Source organism: Eubalaena glacialis, chromosome 7 (genome assembly GCF_028564815.1).
Source record: "Eubalaena glacialis isolate mEubGla1 chromosome 7, mEubGla1.1.hap2.+ XY, whole genome shotgun sequence".
NCBI classification, from domain to species: domain Eukaryota; kingdom Metazoa; phylum Chordata; class Mammalia; order Artiodactyla; family Balaenidae; genus Eubalaena; species Eubalaena glacialis.
In genome coordinates, this window is record NC_083722.1 from 85540558 (window position 1) to 85565471 (window position 24914).

The 24914-nt window shown below is 37.4% G+C and overlaps 1 protein-coding gene across 3 annotated transcripts; it reads left to right on the plus strand.

Moving 5' to 3' along the window:
• Positions 1 to 1317: 1317 nt before the first annotated feature.
• Positions 1318 to 15155, plus strand: CEP15 (centrosomal protein 15). 3 transcript variants are annotated; one of them, XM_061195484.1, is made up of 5 exons: positions 1318 to 1363; positions 2536 to 2620; positions 4039 to 4162; positions 12550 to 12624; positions 14779 to 15155. In XM_061195484.1, exons 2-5 carry the CDS (start codon positions 2568 to 2570, stop codon positions 14911 to 14913), a joined length of 387 nt encoding a protein of 128 aa, XP_061051467.1. In that variant the 5' UTR covers positions 1318 to 1363; positions 2536 to 2567; the 3' UTR covers positions 14914 to 15155. The 3 variants fall into 3 exon arrangements, with proteins under 3 accessions (XP_061051467.1, XP_061051465.1, XP_061051466.1); XM_061195482.1 differs by having other exon boundaries at positions 1324 to 1416; XM_061195483.1 differs by having other exon boundaries at positions 1324 to 1416; positions 2539 to 2620.
• Positions 15156 to 24914: the final 9759 nt, after the last annotated feature.

Here is a 24914-nt window from a genome sequence, read left to right on the forward strand (position 1 = left end):
TTTTTTATCTTTACTAAGTAACACTGTGAAACAGCTAAATCAAAAGTCCTAGCAACTAAAGACAGAGCTCTCTTAAATTATGACAGAATTTCCACAGGGGGAATTATTTCATCCATTCATTCAAAAATATCTACTGAGCACCTATAGTCAGGCAGTTCTAGTTGCTCAGCAAATAGAAGAGACAAAAATATTAAAAGGAAGTTCAGATTCTAGTCGGGGGTGCACTGGTAAACAAATGAACAAGTGATTATAAAATACATGGAATGATGCTGTGTTCTGGAGAAAAGTAAAACAGGAGAAGGAGCAGGAAGGGTGAAGAGACAGACTTGCGATCTTATACTGGAGGTTCAGGGAATGCTTCACTGAGGAAGTAGGACTGAAAGATGAGAAACTGAGTCTATGTCAGTATCTGGGGAAGGGGCTTTCCAAGCAAAGAAAACATAGAAGTGCAGTAGTCCTGAAGCAGGAGCTAAGTTTTATGTAGATATTCTGGAAGGAAAAAAATTTAACACCTGGATTGGAGTCCTAGCTCTTTGCCCTTTACCAACTCAGTAAACTTCAGGAAGAAAACATTACCCCTCTTGAACCTCAACTTCTTCCTCTGTAACTAAGGATACTACCATGTAACTCACAAAGTTATTTCAAGGGGAGAAAAGGATGTTTACGAATGCACTTTACAACACTAAGGGATTATTCCCAAATGTTTGTCCTGAGGGCTGTGGGAATTCTAATTGAGGCTCTGCTGGCTTCAAGCTACAGCTTACGTAAATGACCAAGCTTGTTTCCTCGTCTGTCAAATTAGCAGAATGGCATCCATCTCACCAGGCGTTGTGGGGATTCAGTGAATGAGATCAACCACGCAAATACAACGACTGATACACAAATTCCTCAAGAAGTGAAAGATCAGCATCCTTGTCCCTATGGGGGCTGCCCTACAAGCAGGCAGAGCTCTGCTGCCGGGCTCTGCTGCTTCCTTAGGCTCTTGTGAAATTGACTGTAAAGTCTCTGGACAACTTTGAAGTGTTTTCCCCTTCCCCATTCTACTGTGATGTTCTGGCTTCTAAGACACCATTTTCACTCTCTGAAGTCTTTTCAACACATGCAAGTACCATTTAAAAAGCGCTTGAAACGGAGCTACCACCAAACGGATTTTCCATGGGGTTCCTGAAGTCCTCCAACAACCTTCAGTTCCTCAGAGCAGCGTCACTTCACTAGCTTTTGGTGAGGGACGCCTTCCTTTTATAAGGACGTGATGACATCACCGCCCGTCGCGTCGCACTTGCGCAAAGATGGTGGCGTGACCACGCCCAGGTCTGCACCGAGACCTAACGTCCACACAGTCGGCAGCGCCCTCCCGGAAGAGGTCAGTGTGGGGTTCGGTGAGTGAGTGAGGTCCGACAGCAGGACGGCCTGCGGGTGAGTGCCCCGAGTGTCCGAAGGACGGCTGCGCTCTGGTGGGGAGGATACTGTTAAGGGGGAAGAGGTAGGGTGAGGAGGAAAGTTCCCGAGTCCTTCCAGTGTACGCGGAATTTGAGTGGTCCGTGAGCTGATGACTCCTAGAAGCAGCGGATCTTCGGTTCAAAAGGCAGACGTTGTCTTGGGGTTAGTGTGAAGTGCTGATGGTGGTCGCAACAGAAAAGAAGTTACTTTGGACTCACTTCCAGGAATTTCCTTGACGCTGCATTCGAAACTGGGAAGAAGGCGGCGAGGAATGGCCTGCAGTGATTTCATCGGAAAGTATCTGTAACTCGACCCCTTCCGGGCCAGCCTGCGAGTGATTGCTCTCCGCGGTGCTGAAAACAGAGCGGCGCCTTGAGGAGGAAACCCGTTGAGGGCAGGACGGTGTTTCTGTTTCCCTTGGCTGTGCTCAGTGTCCTACGCTCCATGTGTGTGTGAACGAAGGGCTCAATTTTTAAAAAAATCAGTGCTGGACACTCAGGCGGTGAGCAGACAATCAGTATGAACTAAATAAGATTTAGGAAGGCCAGTGCTTCATTCCAAGAAGGAATTTTCATTCCTGTTTTTTTATTACATCATTACAGCTCAAATTGCATTCTCCCTTTGGGCAGGCACCTTCAGCTCTTGCATCCAACCATATTTGCCTTCAGACTCAGTCTTCCAAGTAGTTCGCTAGACCTCTGTCTGTATTGGCCCAGGCGCTTTCCTCTGTTGAATTTTACACAGTGGGTTTTTTTTTCTCTTTCTTTCTGTTGATTCAATAAAATGTTTACTAGTCTTAGTACCAGCTGCTTGTTTGTTTTGAATTCTGATGAAGGTTAAAAATGTGGGGAAAAAAAGAAGAGGGGAAATATGCTGCATTTACCTGTGTCAGTGTTCTGGGATGCATCTGGCATATGGAAAACTATGTATCATGAGTAAAAGTGTTTTTAAATGCATTCCTTTCATTTTATACATTATTATAGCTCAAGTTGTATTTTTCCCTTCTGAGAGAAGCAGTGGATTGAGGTGCTGAATGATCAAATGTTGCAAAGCTGAGGACATGTGGTAGAAGTAACTTTAAATGTTATTATTTAGCAGAAAGCTTATGAAGGCAGCTTTGATTAAGGATGACGTCCCTGTTTGCTCAAGAAATTCGCCTTTCTAAAAGACATGAAGAGATGTAAGTTTTTTAAAAAGGCTAATCTCAATGTATAAACTGTCCTGGCTTTATTAGTGAAACTGTGTGCATAGGAAGACTTAAAAATCTGTAAGTGTGTCATTTTAATTTTCTGACACTTGAGAGATTTTGGTGTTAAGGCATGCCATTATCCCTCGAGAATAACAAAGATTAAAAGGTCTAATTGTGTTTTATGTCTTCTTAATTCTTGTTACTAATATCTAGATAAATTCCTTCTCCCTCTAACCTTTCTATACTCCACATTGGTATTTAATGAACTTCTCTAAACCTCTTACCAAGGGCTGGCTCTCATGGGTATGTGAGTGTGTAGTCACAGGCCCTGCACTTGATGCTCTAACTTCACTATCTTGAAATCCCCAGTAATTTTTTTTTTTTTAACAAGGGACCCCAAATAATTTTTTGCCAAGGAGAAAAATTTTCATTTCGCACTGGGCCCTGCAAATTATATGGCCAGTCCTGCGCTTATATTTAGTATTAACCCTTCTCTAACCTCTGTATTGTGGGCTCTCATGTTTTCCTTTTCTTTAATTACCAGGCTCTCTACCGTGGCCTCCTAAGGTATTTTTCTTACAAAACTTACTGTTCAGAGACCTGGGGTTTTAGTTCTATCCTCAAGAACAGCCCTATGCAACACAGTGTTTCTTGAAAATCTCAACTATTTGGGAAATGGTTACACTGTTAGGTGTACCATTTGTGTATTTTTTTCTCATCTGATCATTTAATAAGACCAAAATCTTGTAAAAATGAGCATATAACCAGGGAGAAACTTTTAAAGTCCATCATATATATAACAAAGTAGTTTGATAATTTACTTACACCTTTCTACATCTTTCTTCAGTTACTGTTTTACCTTGTTGTGAGTATGCATGTGTAAACACAGCCTCTCACTCATATATGGAACCATCATCTTTCTCTTGGAAAAAGAGGAAAAAAATATTTTTATTGCTTCTTCAAACATATGGAAGTTTAGCACAATTCTAAATGTGTAACATAAGATTCAGGGGTACTGAAGTGTTAAGCAGAAGGTTTCGTATAGCAAGTTATATCAACGTATGTGTGGGGAGGTATATATAAGTATGTGTACAAAGGGATATGTATTACAGTTTGCATTTTCACTAAATATTTTTCAACACTCTACAATAATTTGAAAAGACCAGAGAGGTTACAAAAACAGAAACATGTACTTATAGCATACATAAGAAAATAAAAATAATTTTACCAAGACTTAAGACGTACTGAACTACCTAAGTTTTTCACTGTCTTATTAATTGACATAGTAATTGGCTTTCAAAACAGGTTGAACTTGAAGGGAGGTGCAATTAAAAATGAGTTATTTATCAGTATATTGGTCAAGCAATAAAATGTTTCTTTAAACTTTATATAATCTTCATTTTCTCTAGAGTATCACAAAGATTAATGTTACTTCAACAAATGGAGAATAAACTTGGAGATCAAAACAAGGAAAAGGCCCCTCAGATGCAAACAACTGAGACTGCTTTACAAAGGAACCTTAGTCTTTTAAAGGTAAGATTCTCTGAATTAAATATATTTTCCCCACTTTGCAAAAAGGTTTTAAGTCAACTTCATAACTTTGATTTATGTAATTTCTTTGTTTTGAGTTACAGAAGGAATTAATGAGGTACTGTCTATTTTTTAAACCCATGTTAAGTGGACCAGAAGCACGGATTCTCATTTTTTAAAATGAAAAAACTTGAAGTTTGCTTAGGCTAAGGAAAAATCAGTCACCACAGGAAGAATTTTAAGGTCACCTTTGTGCAAGAATAAATACAAGACATAGCTTCTATCTTCCATCTTCTTTTATTCGTAGGGAGATCCTGAAACACGATAAAGCACCTATCATGTATTTAAAACAATTTGATTTTGCCCTACTGGGGCCGCAGTCAACACACAGAATTCATATCTAAGATAACAGATTTCCCCGATCTTTTTTGATGGTGATGGAGGAGGTGGTCAAAGTATGTGATTGCGCAAGGCCTCACCATTTGGCCAGTGTGCCCATTTGGAGTAAAATCATATGTGTAACATTTTTGGCTGCTTGCTATACTTTGCTTCCAGAATTGTATGGCTTCATCCATAATTAAAACCCTAAAGTTTGCTTCCATTCAAGCTTCCAAGAGATCCTATGACTAAAACATTTGGTAGTAAGGCTATATTATTTAAGTTATAAAGCAGTGTTTTCAGTTTTTTATTGTTAAATATTTTCATCGATAGGCATGATGTAGTTCTCTTCTGTCCTCACTAGAGGATAAAGGAAGAGGAAAATTCAGTTATCTTCTCAGCTTCTGGCAGTTTGATCCACAGTAATTTAAGTCACAGCCATAGTGCTACCAAAGCATTCTATATTGCCATATGTCTTACTTGCCCAATGGTGTTTGCAATATTTATTTTTAAGTGGAAATATATAGGATAATCTAGAATTTGCACTGAAAAGTCAGAAAATCTAAATTGGAAGTCTTGAAGGCTTGTTTGCTACTTATTACAGCAAGTGCAGGTAATATTAAGTGTCTTCCTTTTAATGAGAAAGTATTTGATGAATGCCCAGAGGGTCCTTACTATTGAGCTAGTTCTGGGCAGAAAGTGAGGATAATAAATAAGTATAAGTTAGAGTTCTTTAGATCAAGTAGCTTACAGGCTCAGTTGATGACATAAGGTTGTCACACAAAATAGAGACCTTGTATGATCAAACATTAATTAAATTATGTGGAATACTCAGCACTTTAGGAGTAAGTGTAAAAACTCTTCGAGAGCTAGAATATTCTATGAGGTCTCAGAGAGGAAGCTAAGCTGGAGCTGCATTTCAGTAGGCAGATGGGAAGGCATGCCATTGAATTTTTAAGGAAGATTCAAGACCAGAAGAAGAATGAATGGCCTCACTAATGTTCATGGGATCCTAAGCTAACTAGCTTGGAAAGTCACAGGAAACAAGGCTGAATATGTATTCTGAGACCAGATAAAGAAGTTGAGACTTGGTATGTAGAGATAATATAGTATTGAAAGTGAGCCAAAAAAAAAAAAAAGAGAGAGAGACTTATATAAGAAACATATGAATGGGTCTTTAAGAAAGAGTCATTTGCTATTTAGATGCAAAGTGATTTCAATAATGGAGAGATTGAATTTAAGGAAGGTAGCTCCTTGTCATATCTAGAAGGAAGATAATGAACCTAGTTTCATAGTCATTAGAAACCAGTTTGGTATGGTGTTTTTTCCCTTAATTATCAAAGTAATATATTCTCACTATAAAAAAACTTGAAAGAGCAAAGATGAAAAAGCATACCTTCTATATCATCTGCCCATTTAGAAATTAGTATACTTTTGTATATTTCCTTTCAATCTTTTTATAAGCATTTTTCAACTATCTCTTACATCCCAGCCAGATACAGTGCTTGCTGTTAGAGACGCAGTTTTTCCCGGTTTTTCTTTTAAACATACTTTGAATAATTGGATATGCAATTTTTTGTCCTTCTTTCCCTCGTATTATTTTCTTTAACTTTGGGTATAATTTTAGTGGCTCTCTCATAAAAGTTATTGTGAAAGTAAAATAAATAGGACTTGATTACACAATTTGAGTTGGGAGAGACTTTAAAAAGATATAGCTTAGATTCTTATCTAAAGGTCTTTTTTTTTAAGCATAAAAACTTTTCCCAAAGATATAAAATAGATAAAAGTGGACCTGCTTTGGCCCAAAGCCCTATCCATTCAGCCCTTCCTTGCCTGCACTGCTGTGGCTCTAAGGAACTGTGAAAACCAATGATCTGGGCTAATCCCTTAATTTAGAGATGAGGAAACCATAAGGTAACTACTCCTAATACCCCTTTGTCAAGAACAGGTTAAGTTATAGCAGGATAGGTACTTAAGTACAGAGTGCACTTGAAAATGGTACCATTAAAACCTGGCAGCATTCCTATAAGATAGTAACAAAATAGGGATGACTGTATCACCGTCCATTATTTGACCTTACTCACATGTTTTGAACAATATCATAAACACTAAAGGGGCATGAGCTTTAACTTGCAGAAAGAAAGATATAACACTAGCATCTTTCAATGATATAGTTTTATACTTAGAGAAGCCAAAGTTGTTTCAAAACTGGTATGAGTTGAGTAAAATTAATGGATAAAATGTAAACATATAAAAAACAACAGCAATCCTATATATACAGCTGGAAAATAGACAGCACATTCATATTAGCAATAAAATTATAAAATATATAATTGGGAATGCTTTTAACAAGGGATCTGCATGAATGGTATTAAGATAATTATTACACTTCAGTGGGAGCTTGAAGAGAAAATTTAAATGGAGACATACGCCTTAATCCTGCCTGGGGAGACTATTATTTTTCTAAGTCAGTTGTCACAAAGTTATTTTTAGATTTAATAAAATCCCAACAAAAAATTTCTCTAATTGCACTTGAAAAAATAAATTAGCAGAAATATCAAAGCATGATTTTAAAAGGGGAGCAATAAGAAAGAGACTAATTCCATCAAACACATTAGTAAAAGAATGAATATGAATCTAAGCAGTAAAGAAAACTCACAGTGAAGGTTTAGTCAGTAAAGGTAGAAGATAGTGGCTTTTGAAAACAGGCTCAGTGATTTTTTCCATTAGTATTAATACAATGAAATTTAACAAAAACATAATGGATTTAAAAGAGAGAGAGGATTTTATTTCTACAAATACTTCCATGATATAAACTGCCATCTCTCCCACCTTTCCCTCCACAAAATTTAGTTTAACCCAAAAAGGCGATTTTGTGGTAGCAAACATCCTCTTGTGAGGAGGATGGGCGAACACTCCGGAGTGAGGAAGAATGGGAGCATCCTACAGCAGATTAAAGATTCATGCCATAGAGTAACACTTATACCATCACCCACACTGGAAGCTTGTTTTTTAATTGCTATAAAAATTCCACACCTGTGTAAAAGAAGGAATAGAAGAATGTATTTCCATGCACTTATCACCCAGATTCAGTCATTATCGGAACACAGCTAGCCTTGTTTGTCTATACTCCTCACCCCCACCCCTTAAGATCATTTTGAAGCTAATCCTCAGACATTGCATTGTTTCATCTGTAAATATTTCAGTATATCTCTTTTTTTTTTTTTTTTCCTTTGGCTGCGTTGGGTCTTCGTGGCTGCGTGCAGGCTTTCTCTAGTTGCGGCGAGTGGGGGCTGCTGTTCATTGCGGTGGCTTCTCTTGTTGAGGAGCACGGGCTCTAGGCTCGTGGGCTTCAGTAGTTGCAGCATGCGGGCTCAGCAGTTGTGGCTCACAGGCTCTAGAACGCAGGCTCAGTAGTTGTGGCGCACGGGCTTAGCTGCTCCACAGCATGTGGGATCTTCCCGGACCAGGGCTCGAACCCGTCTCCCCTGCACTGGCAGGTGGATTCTTAACCACTGCGCCACCAGGGAAGTCCCTCAGTATATCTCTTTCTATATTTCAGTATTTATCACTAAAAGATAAGCACTATTTTAAGCAAAATCAAAATACCAGTATCAACCTAAGAAATTAACAATAAATTCTCAAATATCCAATCAGGTTCCAAATAAAATCCAATTTGTAATCGATACATCTCCTAAATTTCTAAAAGTACTCCCTGCCCTTTTTCCCCCCCCTTTTCATATATTTGTTAAAGGAACTGGGTCATTTGTCCTGTTGAGTTTCTGGATATTGCTAATTCCATCACTGAGGTACCCATTTAACACGTTTCTCTCTTCCCCCTCATTCCTATAATTTACAGATCTAAGTTGTGCTGTGCAACAGAAATATAATTCAAGCCACATATGTAATTTTAAATTTCCTAGGAATCATTTTTAATAACGTCAATATAAACAGATTAAATATTATTAAAATTTCAAACATAAAATATTTCAAATGTAACTGCTATTAAACGTTAGTAAATATATTTTTTTCTTACTAGACCCTCAAAATTCAGTGTGTATTGTGTGCCTACAGCACATCTTAAGTCAGACTTGTACATTTCGAGGGCTCAGCAGCCACTTAAGGCTAAGGAATACTCCACTAACAGTGCAGATTACAGAGGCCTGATCGGATTGAAGTTCGATGTTTTGGGGAAGAACACTTCCGTAATGCCAGGCTCTCTCTCTTTCTTTGGAATGTTAGTCATTGATGATCATTGCCTAAGTATATTCATTAGGGGTTGCAAAAAGCAATATTCAATTATTTTATTCCTTCTCATTCAACTGCTGATTATTTATATTGAGAAACTTCCCCTCATCAATTATTTGGTTACACTGAGGTATATTTCACAGAGGAAAAAGCATGATGAATGCTTGATTCTCTCTATTTAGTTTTCAAATTAATAGGTTGGTTCTCTAGTATCTTCCAAAAGTGACCAATTAGGTGGTGTTGGTTTTGGTTGCTTTTTTGTTTGTTTTTGTTTTTGAGCTGTCTGGGATTTGAAATTTTTCAATCCATTTCCATTTTTATTCCTACTTATTCTCAACTTGTCCCATTTTTACCAAGTGAGAGCCTCTTCAGATTAGCTCCTGAATGCTTCTGATGGCATCTTAACAGTCTGACAGTTTCCTTTCTTTCTGGTCTGATGCAGTCTTCCAGGCTCATCATGTGCATTTGCTGCTTAGACCTGGAGTTGGCCATTGTTCCAAGGAGCCCTGGATCCTTTTGGTAGGAAATACGTTCAGAGCCCTCTATCTGGGCACTAGTGGGGTTTATTGCAACTTTTTTTTTTTTTTAAGATAAAATACATCAGGAGCTCATATCAGAAATTCCAGAATTCCAGTTTGCAAGACTTTTAACTTAAAAAATCATGGATCTTTTACCTCTAACTTCTTTTCCTCAAACCAAAAATCTGTTCCCAAAGAATTTTCCAATACCATTGTAACTACTGATGTACTTTATCCTGTGATACAGACAGCACTGTCACCACCCATGTGATTACTGAGAATGGTTTTCAGTAACATACTTTTTACAATCCTCTTTGTCATTAGGGTGTATCTCACTAGGGATGCTCAGTCAAAATACTGTTTTCTAAGACCACTTGATGTAATTCTTCTCCATGTGGTTATGCCACCAACTAGATAGCAGTTAGATTTGTTTCATTTTATTTTCAAATTTGTAGGGATTGCTTTTTCATTTGTTCTCTATATAAAATTTTAAATGGTCTAGTGACAAATCTATACAACAAGGCAACAAGGTACAGGTAAAGCTGGCCAGCTAGCCTTTCTTCCTCTCCTCTTTTTTCCTTTTCTCCTCCTACCCCCTTGGGTGCTTTGTAAAAAAATTTGTTTTAAGTTTTTGGTTTATACTCAGGAAACTTTGATACCTCAGTCTGTATTTATTTAATGAATATTTAAGTACCTAGTACATACCCTGCACTTTGTTAGATTCTCAGATGCTTAAAGGTTGTATGAGACACAGCCCTTACCTTCGGGCAGCATATAGTGTAAAGGAAGGTTCTTATATGGAAGTATTAAGATTTAACTTGCTATACAAGGCTGGGGTCAAACTGCCAAGATTTTGGGTCAGGCTAAGGAAGGCATGTTTGATCCTCTGTGTTGTGAGTACCAATTTTTTTTTTTTTTAAATCTAGGGGAGGACATATTTAAGGTACTTTTTAGCAAAACGAATCAGTTCCATGTTAGGTATGGATTGAACAAAAGTGAGATATGGCCTAGGCATGAGTACAAGTAAGTATTAAGTATTTGTTGAATGAATAAGTGTAATTACAAGGCCACAGCATTGAGAATGACATGGAAAGGCTCGAGGAGACATCCTGATGGAACAATACAGGGAACTTTGAATTTTTCAATGGCAGGAATAAGAACAGTTGGAGTTTGAGGATACAGCATAGGTATCTGAGTGGGTAGAATTCCCACTATTATACATTCAGTACATTCAGTGGAAAAAGATGAGTTTAGTTTTATCAGGTTGAGAAATAAGGGTGAGGAAGAAAAGTTAGCCATCCCTCCTCAGTAATAATTAAAGCTAGATCAGCGACAATCTTGGAGGGAGAAAAATGAAAAAGATGGGGACAGATGTCACAAATCGTAAGAAAGCCCACCCTGAGGATTAAACCAGAGAAAACGGAGCCAGCTGAGGAGAAGGAGTCCGAGAGGTAAGCAAAACATCTAAGAAAGTGAAATATGACTTAAGCTAAGGAAGAAGTTCTCTGGAGGGGTGATAATCCCTTGCTGAAATGCTGCAGAGGTGACAGTTAGGTGAGGCTGACTTGGGCCTGCTTTTCCAGGCCACATGTCCCTCCTCCTAAACTCATCTCCTGCTCTTTGTGTTGCAGATCTGCTCTTCTCTACGAGATATTCAGTATCCTTATTTTCTGATCTTTAAGAAAAATGTTTAATCTTGCCTATAGGTGCTAGTGGCACCCAGATCTCCCAGTAAAGATAACTTGGTAACTGTTCTTAGAATAATGGTAAAATTGGGGTTCTGATTTTTATTGTTTCATTTCTAGAAGTAAAAAGTGGTTCTTCCAGGACCTTCTTAAATTTCAATGTAATCAGAAGACTTGGTCTCCCATGTCTGTTGTATCATCGGCATCAAGAGCTCTTTAAGCCTGAGTCTTGGCCGTGAACTTCTGGTATGGGAGAGACATGCTTATAGATGGGCTTTTTATCCCTAAATTGTTGTCTTTCCCCTTCAAATCACCTTCTTCTAGACAGCAGGTGCATTACTGGTTGTGCAACTTTGGGGAGTCCCTTTAGGGAGTTTCCTGTTTTTCCCTTTTCCATTTCACACCCATTCCTTGCTCCCGCCACTGCCATCTGCTATCTCTTTTCTCCTGTTCAGCGTTGGCTTCTTCACACCCCACTCCCACGCCCTTTTCCATCGCTCTCCTTCTGTCCAACAGCCCTGTACTTAGATCACTCCAGTGCTTGTACATGGAGCAGAGAACTTTCTCTCTTCTCTCAACTCACTAAGCTCAAAGGAGAGACAAAATTCACATGGCCTTCAACCAACACCCTGGAAACTTGACAAACCTAAAGAAGCACAAGACAACACAGGTGCTGATTTGGGGAGTTTTATTTAACAGGGCTCGAATATTTCTGTAACAACTTGCAAAGTCTTACATTTCTGGGCGTGAACTTTATGTACAGATCTAGATAAAATCTTTACTGACGTATGAATCAACCTTAAGTACTCTTGTGTTTCTACAACCATAAGAGAAAACACAAACATCTACAAGTTCAACTACAACGTACCACATGATACTTGAATGCCATCAGCTGAAGGATGTATCAGTACTACCTAGCAATAAAACTTGCCTTTGAGATTAGCTTAGCAATCTGATACTAAAAATCTAGATAGCATAGTGAAAGGTTCTTGTTGCAAAGTACTCAGGTACCTCATGGACCTTTTCAATATGGGAAGTATTTGCCTAAGTATAAAATTAAAAAATGGAATATTGAACAAATGTAACGTGTGTCATTCATATACCATTTGCATGATCTGGACAGACTAGAACTCTTCACTTTGAAGGTCAGCCTAGCATGGGTCTGAGTATCTGATTGTTTTTCGTATCGGAATATTTGACTATTTTATCCATCTGGCTGTTTTTAAAGGATTTTAAAGCTAAGTTAGTACTCTGAGCAGTTTAGAGGAAGTTCTTTTTCCAAGAATTATTGGCATTTCCTAGCTACTTAAAATGAAAAAGGCAGAACTTAGAAGTACCACCCCCATCCCTGCCTTTTATTTTAAAATAAGAAACCCTGCATCCTCTCTTTGAAACCGGTTAATTAAGCAGTGATCTGTCAGTGCCTGTCCATCAGTTCGAACTGTATATCCAGAGGAGAGTTGAAGCGAGAGACCTGGGATACAGATATTGCTATTACAGGTGTCATTTGTGTGTGTGGTTTAAATACATTTTGTTTTGAAAATGCTTCTATCTGTTACAGGATATAGAAGCGGCAGAGAAGTCTCTACAGACCCAGAATCATCCAGTTCCACCACCTGAGGTGGCTTCTCTTGAGGTGAGAATCTTAAGGAACAAATGTAAAAGAAGAGACCCTCAAAAAAAAAAGAAGGAAAAGAGGCTCTTCAGTTAGTAGTGCATTGTAAGTGGCTGTGTATGTATACATCCCAGATTCCTTCATTCAGTAAAATAAATGAGATGTGTCTCACTGATCTCTCTATGTCCACAGTGCCATGCTTTGTATGTAGTGGGTAATCTGTAAGTATCTGGGTTTTAAAAAAATTTTACATCAAGTGAAAATTTTATCAAGACCTTGTGTCTTTTCACCGAGTCACTTAGAAACCACTCTCTTGTTAAATCCTAACAGACAATATGCACTAAATCTTAAGATGACAGCCTAACCAAAATGCTTTTCCTGTTGGCTGATGTTAGAAGTAGCAGCTCAGTCTCTTCACCAAAAATGCAACCAACGCTATTTAAATGCATATTATCATGCAGTATAGCGTGGCTTTTGTCTGTTTGATTTTGCTCAGTTCAAGAACAGATTGGGAAGATGGTTGGCAAAAATAAACCGTATTTGGTATACGAATGTATGTGTGCTGAAAGGGAATTTGCTACATATAGAATAGTTTGATTTTATATTTTTAATGACCTTTTTTCAATACAGTTTTTGTTTGCTGCCTAACCAGGGATGTGAATAGACTCAAAAATTAAAGGCTGAGAATTTGCCCTGCAATTTTCTGTGTCATCTAGAGTAATAAGGAAAGGCAGTGATCAAGGATAGAAAGACCTCCCGTTCAAAGTTGTGCCTTGGGCATGTCTTTTTCTTTGTTGAATTTTCCAATACCTTACTCTGGCCCGTACAGGGCCGACACAATAGGGGTTAATCCAGCCGTGAATGGCGGAGAAACACCCAACCACAGGCCTTGGTTGGTATTTTTCTTAGCTAGTCTCGCACAGCAGGATGACCTTTATTTTAAGTATGTCAGGCTGCTTCTCAGACCACATGCATAGATGCACAGATACATGGAACCCCTCATCATTTTCAGCTTTCAGAGCCCTCATACCTTTTTTTTAATAATAGCATCTTATTTTTTTTATTTTTTAGTTTTTACTTTTTGGCTGCACCAGGCAGCTTGCGGGATCTTAGTTCCCCGACCAGGGATTGAACCCGAGCCCGCCGCAGTGGCAGTGCCGAGTCCTAATCACTTGACTGGCAGGGAATTTCCCCCACCCCCTACCTTTTTAATGCTCAACGCGAATAATTATGTCTCCCCAATGCTATCTAACTCTTTGACTGGATTCTGAAAATGAGCTGGATAGTGATGATCTCATACCAAATGCCCTCCTATGACACAGAGCTTTTGGCATCTGACTTTTCTTTGGCCTCCTTAGGGCACTCAGCCAAGAAACCATGCAAGCGTGTAGATGCCATACAGCAATGCAATAAGAGCTTCTACAGCTTACAGACTGCTACAGTCAGTCTAGGAACACAGCGTCTCAACTTCCAAGTTACTTGAATTAAAAATAGCTAGATGATGTTGATATTATTGTTATTATCCCAAAAAATGTGGGAAGAAGTTACAGTTTGCCATATCAGGTGCTCTTCTAAAAGATATAGTGGGTGCATAATTTTGCGGATGCATAACTTTAAATGTTTTTCCCCCCCTACAATTAAGGGGTCAGTTCACCTGAGTCCTCTAGCATGCCCCTTATATTTCAGGTGCTGATCTCATCCAGGTCACATCTTTTTCTGTTAGTTCTACAGCAGTTGTTCATGTTGAATCATTTCATTGTGATAATTTTAGTATGGGCAATCATTTGGTATGGGATTGGGAACAGTAAACAAAAACTTTTAATGATTGTGTAGCCGTAAATGATACTACTGGTAATAATCACAAGATTGGCCACAAGAGGGCGTGTAAAATCACAATAAAATTGTAAAACCTGTAATTCTGCCAGGCTCTAGTTTTACTGAGAAATTTGAAAATTAACACTAGTAAGTAGCCAGATTTTTTTCTAAAATTAACATAAAATATTCTGTAGAGGAAGTGCATTCTACGTATATGTGTGAGTGTGTGTGTGTGTGTGTGTGTGTGTGTGTGTATACGCACACACACATTTAAGTGAATAAACATTTAGACTATTATGAAGAGCCAAGTTCAATTGCTTGATATGCTTTTTTACTTTTGGATGTTGGTTTTTTTTCCAGACTCTTTACTGGGCATCAGTAGAAGAATATATTCCCAAATGGGAACAGTTTCTTTTAGGAAGAGCACCATATCCTATTGGTGTTGAAAATCCAAATGAAGCAGAAGATACCATTCAAAAGGAGGTGCAGCAATAGCTTCTTCACATACTATTTCAAAAACCTATTTAGGAAAGCTGAGTGTTAAAGAATATGCAGGTCACTGCAGGAACTTTAGGAATCAGACATGTTCACATTGTCTCATTACTTCCTCAATGACAATGAAGATTTGAGAATCTACTTGGAACTTTCAGGCCGTCACTGGGAGACCTACTACTCTTTCAGTGTCATGAATTTGCTTTCTACCAAACCCATGGAAGTGTTAAAAGCTGATAATTGAAAGGTGGACTGTTGATTAAATAAGCTGCTGAATGAGTGTTGTGTGCTGTTAAAAAAAAAAAAAGAAAAAAAAGTCATTTACTGTCACTCTCACCTAAACAGTGAATACCAGTAGTTCTGATTTTACATCTTCTATAATCTTTACTTTTCAGTTATTTTGTTATGGGGATAAGGCTCAGGATCCAAGTGGTTGTTTGCTCACTCTTTTAGCTTTTTAACAAATGAAAAGACAGTGACAATCGCTTAGTATAATAATATTGATCAGGAAATAGATTCATAGGATTTTGTCCCTCATAGATCACTGGACCTGTAAAAATTCTCGAAGCAAGAACTAAGCTACCAAGCATTCAATAAGTAGCCAGTTTCAGGAGGGCTCAGACTGGGTTCTGAAAAAGGACACCTGTTAGAGCTGGGAGTGGTCGCTGGATTTTGACCTGGTTATTTAAAGACTGCCAACCCTGTGAACACAAGTAACTCTTCTCTCATCTTTTCATCTTTAAATCTACCCTTCCCTGTCCCTTCTATTTTCTTTATTTCTCACACAACTGTCAGTCAGAAACTTTTGGGTCACAACCCTCAATAGCTTTGGGATTCCTCAATCCACCACTGCTGGAGCGCTCAAGAAAAAAAATTCTAATTTTTCTAATTATAAAAGCAGCTCCTGCTTAGGAGTCCACATCACAATGAAACATTTTCAATTTTAAACTGGTTTGTGGTTTTATAAGACGACAATAGGACAAACTAAAAAAAAAAAAAAAAAAGTCCATTGTGCTGATAAGTTCCTTTAAACTACCATCTTGGAAATATCCTGTTGAGTGGGTGTTGGTGTGGGTAACAATAATGTTGTTTTCATAGCATGTGCTGGCAGATGAGCACACTTCTCTACAGTGTTAACAGTTGTAATTAAGGAATAAACAGCACAGAGTGTCAGTCCGATGACAATTTCATCTATAGTGTCACAATACAAAATGTCACAAAATATTAGAACTGTTATATAACTATAAAAAGGATTGGCTTAAAAGCCAAAAGCCCTTTAAAAAGGAAGACAGAGAAAGAAAGAAAAAAGAAAACTGGCATAGGGACCAGAACCGTTTTATACCTTCTCAAGAATGTTCTGTCACGAAAATAAATTGATATATATTTTTTTTCCTGTTACATTACAGTTTGGTTTCTAGCCATCCAGTTGATTTAGCAGGAGAATGCAGGGCTTTTTAGCAGCTTTGAATTGGTAAACAGATTTAGATGTAGTAGAGAGAACATGAGGAAGTTTTTTTTTTTTTTTTTTTTTTAACATCCAATCTTTCCCAGCATATGCACATAAGAAGGTGAATGAAGCGATGTGAAACTTATTTCTCTTTAGTCAAGTGAAAAAAAGGCTAAACATTTGTTGAGATGGTAAAATATTGTGTCAAGCAAGTAGGCATATTCCAAAATTAAACAGTGGTTGATACATGAGCCGTCCTCAAATATTTGAGCATTACGCTTCCTTTGAGTTCTGTAAATTAAAGCACCAGTAGGTTAGATTAAAATACAAAATGAATAGCAATTTAACCATCTCAGGAAAGGTTCAGGTTTTTTTCTCCCCTAAATTGACTAACTTGCTAAATCTTTTTTTTTTTTTTTAAACCCTTAAGTTTAATGTAACCTGGCTTATGATTTAGGGCAGAAGGGAAGCTATTTCTAGGCTTCAGTTGTACCATTTCCCCCATTTCTAGTTAGTACCTCAAAAACTCCCAGAGGGGACTTTATTCCTGGCCCCCCCAGAGTTTTCCCCCAGCCCCCTTCTTGTAGAATGGAACAGATTGCACCACATGGTGTATGTTTAAAGAAAAAAACAATCCCGAAGAGACCTAGATACCCCATTAAAGGGCATTATATTCCTCATGGCAAATTAGCTTTACGTAGGAATTTCCAAATATTGTTTTCTGTAAGGAGGAGAGAAATACAGTATCTAATGTACATTTTGTACATAATTAGTAGGAATCAGAGAAGGAGAAAGAAATGTCATCTACTGAGACTTTTTCCTCCCTATTCAGGCCCTTACCATACACTACATTGTACCCACTAATCTTTATGAAAACTATGAATTTGTATTTTTTTTTTTTAAGAATAACGGGGTTTTCAAAATAAACCCTGTTCCAAGAATTTTTCATAGCCTTTCTTGGATTGTTGCAAATGCATAAATATTCAAAGATCATTTTCTGCTGAACACTTCTTGTGTATGATATTGAGTATTATTAAACCATAAAATGCTAAAGTTCAGAAGGAGCTGCAGTTTTTCTCTGAACTTCAAAAAATTAATTATACTAAGTACTCAGGAAAAAGCCTAATACTCTGGAACCCAGACATCTGGTCTTTCCCATGCGCGGGGAGCAGTGTGAATGAAAGTGATGTCAAACGGACAGTTTTTCTCTGCCTTATGTATAAGGTGTTTTAACTTGCTAGCTTAAGACTTAGATGAGAATTAAAATGATCTTTAACTGTATTTACCATTTTGTCTTCTCTGCCTCATCCTCCCTTTTCTATTAAAAAAAAAGAGAGAGGAAGATGTATTGGGTATATTTATTTTTGATTCAAAATTAAACTTACTTGGAGGCTATTTTGTCACTTAGGAGACAACTGGCAACATTGGGCGTAGAGTGGGGAAGGGGTATGTGAAAAACCAGGGTATGCAGTCACCAATTTCAGGCAGGAGGAAGATATTAAGCTTTAAACCCAGTGTAAGGTTTTACTGTGTAAAATTTAATGCACAAGGCCATGAATTTGGCTTTATCTACAAAATACATTCTTTTCCTTCCTTAGTCTATTGTCTTTTTATTCTAAGCCAATTCACATCATTTCTTTTTTTTTTTTTAAGAAAGTCTCTTGTTTAAAACAAAATAAAGTTTTAAATCTCCCTGAAGAGTTTTTTCCCCTTTTCAAGAATTGCCCAAACATAATACCTACATGGCTTAAAACACCCTTCATTGCAGTAGTCTATTTTGACCTCTTCCACTTTAATTAGGATAGTAAGTTATTTTTTTAAAGAGTTGCTGACCAAAATCAATTCTTCAGAGAAGGTAGTAACTAGATGGTGAATTCAAACAGTAAAATAAAGTCTATGAAAAATATGGAGAAAGGGAAGGGGAGAGAAATTAGTTTGAGAAAGCTTTAAGTTGGAACGAGAAAGTGTCTCTCTCTCTCTCTCTCTCTGGTGGTGTTTTTGTTTGTTTCTCATATAATTCAGAAGTTAATTTGTCTACATAGGGAATTTAATTCTCCATTGCTAATAGGAGAATGCTTAGAGTTTTCTGGGACAAACATGGGGAATGTCAAACTTCAGCAATTAAGGACAGGATTGATTTGTGGATTTGACACCTGGCATTGTGATCCCGCTTTCTAACTGGAACTGAGATTATATCCTTACTAAAATCCAAGACAAGGAAAACGAGTCCAACAAAGACAGAGGCTAAAAAACCGCTTCCGGACATCATCTTACTTCTCAGAGTCAGGTTTCCTTGCTTACAAGAGAAAGGACTGGGTCCCCTACATTGTAATAATGTTTTGAAGTCCTTGCTATTTTAAAAACCCTAATTTGTGTCTCAGACAAAGACAGAGACCGAGACTCTGCTAAAGTAGTAGCCTGACCACAGTACAAATCAATAAATAGTTGCACAGAAGGGACAATGAAGTGTTCTTATTTTAGAAAGTAGGGATGATTTAGTTTGTTTCTCTCATTTTGATGATAACTGGTCCATTTAAGCTCCACTGTTATAGTCAAAGGATTTTTTATTACTCCTTAATAAGTCTAGGTTATCAATGCAGAAATTTTTCTGATGTTTTACACAATACCACTTTAGAGACAATACAATCAAATTAGAAGGAGACAAATTTCCGTTTATAATTTTGTCTATAGTCTATCTCTGCCTTCTTTCATCTCCCAATACAATATCATTATTTTTTATACCTTGTCTCCAACCATTTATAAGGTCTGTAACACTTATAAACATATAATTGTACTAGAACACTCTACCCCAGGAAAACAAATACTGAGTTATTCAAAAGAAGCCTAATCTAGAGCCTTTTAAAAGGATATCCAGTAAACACAAAGGTGGATAACATTTGAGCATCATTCATTCATTCGTTAGATCTTATTGACTTCCTACCAATAAGGAAATTGAATCAGTAATCAAAAACCTCCCAACACAGAAAAGCCCAGGGCCAGGTGGCTTCGCTGGTGAGTGAATTCCACCACATATTTAAATAAGAATTAAGGTCACTCCCTCTCAAACTCTTCCAAAAAATATAAGAGGAGGAAACATTCCCAAACTCATTTTTACAAGGCCAGCATTACCCTGATATCAAAGCCAGATAAGGACACTACAAACAAACAAACAAACAACAACAATAAAACTACAGACCAATATCCCTGATGAATATAAATGCAAAAATTCTCAGTAAAGTATTAGCAAACTGAATTCAACAACACATTAAAAGGATCATACACCCTGAGCAAGTGGGATTTATCCCTGGGATACAGGGATGGTTCAACAAACACATCAGTAAATGTGATATATCAATACCGCATTAATGGAATGAAAGATAAAAACCATATGATCATCTCAATAGATGCAGAAAAAGCATTTTACAAAATACAACATCCTTTCATGATTAAAAATCCTCAACAAATTGGGTATAGAAGGAAAACCCCTCAGCATAATAAAGGCCATATATGACAAACCCACAGCTAACATCATACTCAATGGTGAAAGATCAAAAGCTTTTTGTCTAAGATCAGGAACAAGAAAAGGATGCCCACTCTTACCATTCTAATTCAACATAGTACTGGAAGTCCTAGCTAGAGCAATGAGGCAAGACAAAAAATAACAGGCATCCAAATCAGAAAGGAATAAGTAAAACTGTCCTTATTTGTAGATGATATGATTAAAAATATCATATATATACAAAAAATATATATACATATAAATATCATATATATATATATATATATATATATATATATATATGTATATATATTCCTAAAGACTCAACCAAAAAGCCATTAGCACTAATCTATGAATTCAGTAATCAATAAATGCAGGATATAAAAATCAACACACAGAAATTAGTTGCATTGCTATACACTAACAATGAATTACCTGAAAAAGAAATAAAGATTATCCCATTTACAACAGCATCAAAAACAATACAATACTGAGGAATAAATTTAACCAAGGAAGTAAAAGATTGAACAGTGAAAACTACAAGATTTTGGTGAAAGAAACTGAAGAAGACACAAATAAATGGAAAGATATCCCATGTTCATGCATCAGAAAAATTAATATTGTTAAAATGTCCATACTACCCAAAACCATCTATAGATTCAATGCAATCCCTATCAAAATTCCAGTGGCATTTTTCACAGAAATAGAGCAAACAACCCTAAAGTTTTTATGGAACCACAGAAGACCCCAAATAGCCAAAGCAATCCTGAGAAAGAAGAACACAGCCAGAAGCATCACACTTCCTGATTTCAAACTATACTACAAAGCTATAGTAATTCAAACAGTATAACACTGGCATAAAAATAGACACATAGACCAAAGAAACAGAATCCAGTGCCCAGAAATAAATCCCCACATATACAGTCAACTAACATTTCATAGGGGAGCCACAAACACTCATGGGGAAAGGATAGTCTTTTCAGCAAATGGTGTTGAGAAAACTGGATAACCACATGCAGAAAAATGAAATTGGACCTCAATCTTACACCAGTCACAAAAATGAACTCAAAATGGATTAAAGACCTAAATGTAAGACCTGATAAGGTAAAACTCCTAGAAGAAAACATAAGGAAAAATCTCCTTGACATTGGTCTTGGCAATGATTTTTTGGATACAACACCAAAAGCACAAGCAACAAAAGCAAAAAAACAAGTGTGACTACATCAAACTAAAAAGCTTCTGCACAGCAAAAGAAACAATAAATAAAATGAAAAGGCAACCTATGGAATGGGAGAAAATATTTGCAGACCATATAATGGATAAGGGGTTAATATCCAAAATAAAGAACTCATACCACTCAATAACAACACCAACAACAAAAACAAGTAATGCAATTTTAACAAATGGACAGAGGAATTGAATAGACATTTTTCCAAAGGAAATATCCAAATGGTCAACAAGTACATGAAAAGGTGCTCAACATCACTAGTCATGAGAGAATCAAAACCAAAAATGAGATATTGCTGCACACCTGTTAGAAGGGCTATTATCAAGAAAACAAGAAAAAACGAATGTTGGGGAGAACGTAGAGAAAAGGGAACCCTTGTAGACTGTTGGTGAGAATGTAAGTTGGTTCAGCCACTATGGAAAACAGTTTGGAGGCTCCCCCAAATTAAAAGTACAACCACCATAGGATCCAGCAATCCCACTTCTGGATACATGGCCAAAGGAAATGAAAACAGAATATCAAAAAGGTATCTACACTCTCATGTTCACTGCAGCATTATTCACAATAACCAAGACAGGAAACAACCTAAGTGCCTACCAACAGATGAAGGGATAAAGAAAATGTGGCATGTATACACCAGAATATTATTCAGCCATAAGAAGGAAGGAAATCCTGCCATTTGTGACAACATGAATAGACCATGAGGGCATTATGCTTAGTGAGATAAGTCAGACAGAGAAAGACAAATACTGCATGATATCACTTCTAGGTGAGATCTTTAAAAAGCCAAACTCACAGAAACACAGTAAAATATGGTGGTTATCAGAGGCAGGGGAGTGGGGGAATTGGGGAGATGTGAAAGAGGACAAACTTGCAACTGAAGGATGAATGAGTTCTGGAGATCTAATGCAGAGCATATTAATTGTAGTCCACAATACACTACTAAATACTTCAAACTTGCTAAGAGCCTAGATCTCAAATGTTCTCACCACACAAAAAATGAAGTGATAGTTATGTGACATGATAAAGTTGTTAACTAAAGCTACAGTGGTGCTCAAAAGGCAATATATAAATGTATCAACTTGACATGCACACCCTAAATTTACACAATGTTCTAAGTCACTTATATCTTAATTTTGAAATGTGGTTTATCCATAAAATAGAGTATTATTTGGGAAGGGAATTCTGACACAGGCTACAACATGGATGAACCTTGAAGACATTATGTTAAGTGAAATAAACCAGACAGAAAAGGACAATTATTGTATGATTCCACTTATATAAGGTACCTAGAGTAACCAAATTCACGGAGACATAAAGTAGAATGGTGGGTGCCAGGGAGATGGGGAGTTAGTGTTTAAAGGGACAGAGTTTCAGTTTGGGAAGATGAAAAAGTTCCAGAGAGACATGGTGATGATGGTTTCACAACAATGTGAATGTGCTGCATGCCACTGAAATGCCCACTTTTTAAAAAAAGGTTAAAATGGTAAATTTTATGTTATGTATATGTTGCTGCAATAAAAAATAATCCTCTCTATACATAACCTGAATACTTCCAATGTGTGAGCACTTTGATTTAAATCTTGTTATTTGTGAGAATCAAGCATAGAAAGGCAGGTTAACTCCTCCTAGAAACCTTCTCTATCAATAGTTAAACAATGACTTATTCTCCATGTGTTCAAATTCATTTGACCGTCTGTCTTTTGAAAGGTTGGTGTTCCCAGTGGTGGTTTTATGTCTATGAAACTCCTTACAAACAATATTCTAGTCCCAGGTCTGCCACTAAGTTTCCTCAGCAGGTTGAATTAGACCTGCGTGGTACAACAGAGCTTTCTGCAATGGTGGAAATGTTCTATGCCTGCACTGTCCGGTATGGCAGCCACTAACCACATGTGGCCATTGAGCATTTAAAATGGAGCTAGTGCCCCTGAGAAGCTAAATTTTTATTTCATTTCATTATCGGAAAAAAATTTTAAGTATGTTTGTAACAACTTTCAACTGTAAGTTTTATGAAATCTAAATAGAAATCAAGTATTTCCAAGGAAAATTAGCATCCACATGGAGATGTGCTATAAGTGTAAAATACACATTGGATCTCAAAGACTGTATGAACAAAAGAATGTAGCTTGTTAATAATTTTCATACTGATGACATATTGAAATGGTATTTTCAACATATTGGGTTCGATACATTATTAAAATTAATTTCACTTGTTTCTTTTTACTTTCTCTAAAGTAACTGCTAGAAAATTCCAAGTTCCATATGGGTCTTGCATTATATTTTACTGAAGAGTATTGAAGTAGACAATTCCTCAGAGCCACTGCAATTCCCTGAAACAAGTAGCCTTATAAGCATTTTTAAAAATCCACCCCAATATTTAACAATGAAGAGAATAATGACTGAATCTGGGGGGAAACTTAAATAGTTAATGGACATTTCATACTTCACTTCTAACACAATACTTCAGAAGGTAAGTGAAAGTTTTTAAGAGCAGAGGAGAATACTGTTTTATCCTCAGAGTTGTATTTAGACGCATGTTCATTTCTAGAATCTCAAGTCCAAGGGCAATGCCCAGGAGATATTAGATGTTCAGTAAATATGTTCCATCGATATTAAAACTAGTACTTTGTTTCACAAAGCATGTATTTCAACTTCATAAACTTTCTAGGCTGAGTCCAAAATGGAATTAACACCATTGTCACTCACCAGTTAAAGGCTCTGAGCAAGACCTTTGTATTAACCTTCATTCAAAATTAACTTAAAAAAAACCCAAACAAACAGATACACCAGGTCCTTGAAGTGTCCTACTCTGCTGTTATGGCAATACCGATGTCATGAGGAATGGTGCTATTTTTTGTATCAACTATGTAGTTGCCTGCTCATCTAATAGAACTTATTTTCTTCATCCACTCCCCTACAACGCTCATCAAATTCAGACTCTCCTCTAATGAGAACAAAGCCTCCTTTATCCCATCCTCCCTTTTAAAATGGAATTGGAAGTGAAGTTCAGTTCAACAAATATTTATTACTGAGACCCAGAATGACCTAGGAATTATGGATGGAGATCAACAATGCAGCTGCCCCAGAGCCTCTTGTCTGCGGGGGAGTCGGCTGTAGAGACAAAGTGGAGAGTTATAAGAAGACCAAGGTAGGACTTCGAACACAGTCTGGGAAATGGGGGTGATGGCCATGGGGAGCTAAGGGAGCTGGGAGAGAGAAAGAAACCAGTGCTGCATTCTAAGCAGCTCCGAGAAGAGCCGAATTAGCCAAGACACTTCCAACTTTAAGATAGCAGAGAAGCAATGGTGACAGCTCTCTCGCTATACCCAACCTTTATAAATGAGGGGGATCTCCACTTCCTCACCTCTGATTTTCTCCCCAGCTCTCTCCACTGAGACTTCTCAAGTAGAAGTCACCAAAGTCTTCGGTCTTACTAAGTCCAATGTGTTGCCCTAAGTACACATCTTTCTTAATCCTTTAACAGCATATGACACAGTCACTCCCTCATTCTTGGTCTCCAGAGCCCTGACGATCCTGTCTACTGGCTTCTGCTTCTGAGTCCCTGCCTCCTAGATACTGGAGTGGCCCTCAGCTCTGTCTTTGACCCTATTTTCCTCTCTAGTTATTCCTTCAGGGATAACACCCAGTCTGTGGCATTAAATATGCTCCCTTAAGGGGACAACTCCCAAATACATATTCTCGGTTCTGATTTTTTTTAGTTAATGCCCCTCAACACCTGGATATCTAATAAGCATGTCAAATTTAACATGTCCAAACAGAGCCCTAGATTTCTCCCCTCAAACCTGCTCTCCCCACAGTCTTCTCTACCA

What these genes read in the sequence shown, in the direction of transcription:
- CEP15 (XM_061195484.1), top strand. Translation starts at nt 2,568, where the DNA reads ATGACGTCCCTGTTTGCTCAAGAAATTCGCCTTTCTAAAAGACATGAA. An exon ending in TCTAAAAGACATGAAGAGAT is followed by an intron (nt 2,621 to 4,038) that starts GTAAGTTTTTTA and finishes CATTTTCTCTAG; the next exon opens with AGTATCACAAAGATTAATGT. An exon ending in CTGAGGTGGCTTCTCTTGAG is followed by an intron (nt 12,625 to 14,778) that starts GTGAGAATCTTA and finishes TTTTTTTTCCAG; the next exon opens with ACTCTTTACTGGGCATCAGT.